Here is a 3,769-nt window from a genome sequence, read left to right as displayed (position 1 = left end):
ATTAAAAAGTTATCTTAGCTAGCAAAATGAATATGTTAATCAACTAAATAAAAGATTGATTGCGAAATTTTATGATAAAAATAAAATATTTTCAGTTTTTGACTCAGCAGAAGATGATACCAACAATTACTACCAAGAAAAATACTTAAATATTTTAATCCCAAATGGCCTTCTACCACACAGGTTTATTGTCAAGTTTATAGTTTCTTACATATGTTAGTGTCACCGTATATATAATAGACGAAGTTAAAATTGATCTTCCATTGCATATAGATTGATTTTGAAAAAAACTATACCTGTTATGCTACTGAAAAACTTATATCCGCCGAATAGCTTATGTAATAACACAATAGATGGTATATAGAAATTTTGACAATAATGTTATACATGCAAAAATTATGATACTGGTCAATGTACTTCTAAGTATATTTTTATCCCCAAATTCAACTTTCGTCTTTCGAAACTAAAAATATCCATTTAAATTTGTGTGAAAATAATTTTCGGTGTATTTAGATTTTGCAATTATAATAAATAAAAGCACAAGGACAAATATCCAAAATATTGGACTATATTTATTGTAATATATTTTCTTGCATGAACAACTATATATTGCACTTTTAAGAGGGATATCAATACCGACAACAAGAGTTCTGGTTATGGCAGAGCAACCAAAGCATTAGAAGGAAACATACACAAAAAAAACATCATCCTACTAAGAAGTATTCGGGAAGATACCATCACATCAAATACTTTTAAATTTTAATATGTAATTATTTAACTTGACTAAATTGATTATTTGTATAAGTTCTGATGATGTCCTTTCATTTTGAAGTCACGTATTATGCTATGTAATAATATTTTTCGGCTTTTAGATGATTTAAATGTTTAAACCATTGCGTGTTATTATTAACGTGCACGTTCATAGATACTAGTTTAGATAAAAATATGAAAAAGTAAAAGAGAGGAGGTTTGGTAATTCAAAATTAAGCTGCTTCTTGTACGAAGACACAAGTTACATAGAAAACTGTGACTAATTATAAAATTGAACATACGTCTCGTGCCTTCTCACATAATTATACTATCATTGCACAAACTTGGATGAGCCAACATTGACACACAACTACTTGAATGGAACAGTGAGGAAACAGCATCCTACTTAAAGAGTACTTATGAAAGTTAGAACTGTTTGCATAAGTGTAAGCGCGAGGAGGAAGACGGCTGCTGCAGTTGAAAGTCCCACCCAAGGTCCATTAAAGTAATTGTGCCTCAAATTTGCCATCCTTCTATTCCATCTTTTATTACAATGCTCAACCACTTTTTTGCATTCTTCTTTGTAATAGAAGTTAGAAGAAGGAATGACTCCATCGCCAAGTTTGTTAAAGATGCTAGCCACATCACTGTCGTCGCCTATCCGGTTCCTGATAATTCCCTTCAAGCGTAGCAACTTCACATCTTCGGCTGAGTTGATAAGACGATCCATAAAAATCACGTAATCTGTGAAATATTTAGTGTATACATCAGAAGAATGTTGCTCGTAAGCTACTAGATTCCTCAGGACTGTCTCTGTACCATTAACGACTTCAAAACAAGGGATTTTCATCCTTCCATTAACATATTTGATATCGAATAAACTCGTGCTGTCCCCCTCGTTGTCTTCGCCCAGCATTCTATAAATTTCACTAACTTTTGAGAAGTTGATTCCGGCTTCATCAAGCTCTGTTGCACTTCTCATGAGGTCGTGCCATAAGTTGGCATCCTTAATAATTTGCGGCTCTAATTCTGGCTCAAATGTTAGAGAATAATGTTTCTCGGGGCGACAAGTACCACACATGTGTACCACTTGAAGTAAATGTTTGATTGCTTTGACATTACCATTAGCTTCATTTAAGAATTTAGGAGTTACCCTCGGTAAACTACCACAAAAGTTATATTTTACCATTTTAATAAATGATTCTGTAGGATACTTAGTCATGTCATGAAGTTTGGTGAGGACCAAAAAGGGAAGTTGGTTTTCTAGTAGCAACAAGTCACGATCTATAAGATTTACCATCCAATCTGCGTTGATAATCTTGTCTTCTCGTTCTGGAAAAATTTTGAAAACCTCTCGCAAATACTCAACCACAAAACAACCATCAAGCAACAACATTTCCAAAAATTGGCTGGAAGTATAACTGCCAAGTTCCCCTTTATCATCATAGCACTTTAGCACTTCATCTTTCAATTTCTCCAATTCCCTAATGTAACTCTCCACATCAATCTCCTTATTCCGCTGGAGAAACCGTTGTAGGTAACGTAGTTTATAATTTTCCATTGAACAAAACTGTGGATTCTTCTTATGGTAAGGACCAATAGAGATCAACAGTGGAGTATAAGCATCTGAATTTGATCTACGTAGCCCCGCATTTACTTTGAATATTGTACAAGATTTGGTAGACCATTTGTTCAAATCCTTAAATCTTTCATCAAAGATTTCTTTTGCAGATTTATTTGTTTGCAACACTAATCGATCTTGACCATTTGTTGTAGCTTCATTTAGAGGAGTTCTATCATTCTCAATTTCGTACGGCATCCCTCCTAGATAATTTTGTTGAAACTATATTATTACCCGGGGGGGGGGGGGGGGTAAATGGTACTGCACAAACTCTTGTTCAGCAAAAAATATGAGCTAGTTTAAGCCAAACAATTGTAGAATTCTATTCTGATAAAAACTGTATGGCATAGTAGAATGAGAAATGCAGAAAGTTACCTCTTTGTTTGCCTCTTTTCTTGTTGCTCTTGCTTTCCCTGAAATATATCGTAAGAGGAATGATATTAATATAGTCAACGAGGAAGGAATGCAATGAACCGCAGTTTCCACAAATTAAGAGGAATAAGATTAATAGAGGGAATGAGGGAAGAAATCCTAAGAGGTCACCCCCCCCCCCCCAAAGCCCAGGAGACACCTTCTTTCTCAATTCCCTTTCTCCTATTTTGGTCATTCACGCCAATTTACACGAGTATTTGCTCTATATCCAGTTTTTTGGGTTATCGTTGAACTTATATTCACTTTGCACAAAATTTGCTAAGTCTTTTCATTTTAAGATCAATCTTCACGTTTATCAGGCCTGAAATTTAAAAATAAAGTCTAAATTGCAAGTCAATTAAGTCTATAGGGCAAAAATTACACTTAATATGCATTTAAAGCCAAATAAGTCTGAAGTCAACAAATATTTTCATGCACTTAAGTCTAAATAGGTCTGAAGTGAGAAAATTGCACTTAAGATGCACTTAAGGCCAAATAGGCCTGAAGTGCAACCAATGTTTTCACGCACTTAAGGCCAAATAGGCCTGAAGTGCAACCAATCTTTTCATGCACTTAAGGCCAAATAGGTATGAAGTGTAAGTTGCCTAGAAACATAAATTTGTTCTTCGAATTTCAACAATTCAACACCTAAATCTACTCCAAATGATCTAAAATTTGAAACATAACTTCCAAATATCATAAAGAACAAATCTCAATCATTAATTTGTCAAAATAACAATCAATCTAACAAACCCATCTTGTAATTTAATAATAATAATAATAAGATGAAATCCTAAGCAATAACAAAAAAAGGAATGCCACATCAGCTCACTACTGTAAAATACAATAAATCACCTTAAAACCTGCTCACAAATACCATGTAAACTCACTGTCACCTTTGTTTTCACAGCGACTAAGAAGAGGAAGGAGGAGGAGGAGGAGGAGGAGGAGGCATGAAGTTGTCTACACTTTACGTACTAATTATTT

The 3,769-nt window shown here is 34.1% G+C and overlaps 1 protein-coding gene across 1 annotated transcript; it reads right to left on the bottom strand.

The window, feature by feature from the left end:
* Window positions 1-1,055: 1,055 nt before the first annotated feature.
* On the bottom strand, window positions 1,056-2,920 carry LOC107815533 (UPF0481 protein At3g47200-like). Its single transcript, XM_016641140.2, has 2 exons — window positions 2,747-2,920; window positions 1,056-2,574 (listed from the first exon to the last, which is right to left on the bottom strand). Exon 2 carries the CDS (start codon window positions 2,567-2,569, stop codon window positions 1,157-1,159), a length of 1,413 nt encoding a protein of 470 aa, XP_016496626.1. The 5' UTR covers window positions 2,570-2,574; window positions 2,747-2,920; the 3' UTR covers window positions 1,056-1,156.
* Between the last annotated feature and the right edge of the window lie 849 nt (window positions 2,921-3,769).

The sequence above is a fragment of the Nicotiana tabacum genome, chromosome 12, assembly GCF_000715075.1.
Source record: "Nicotiana tabacum cultivar K326 chromosome 12, ASM71507v2, whole genome shotgun sequence".
Classification (NCBI taxonomy): domain Eukaryota; kingdom Viridiplantae; phylum Streptophyta; class Magnoliopsida; order Solanales; family Solanaceae; genus Nicotiana; species Nicotiana tabacum.
This window is presented reverse-complemented; position numbering and strand designations above follow the sequence as displayed.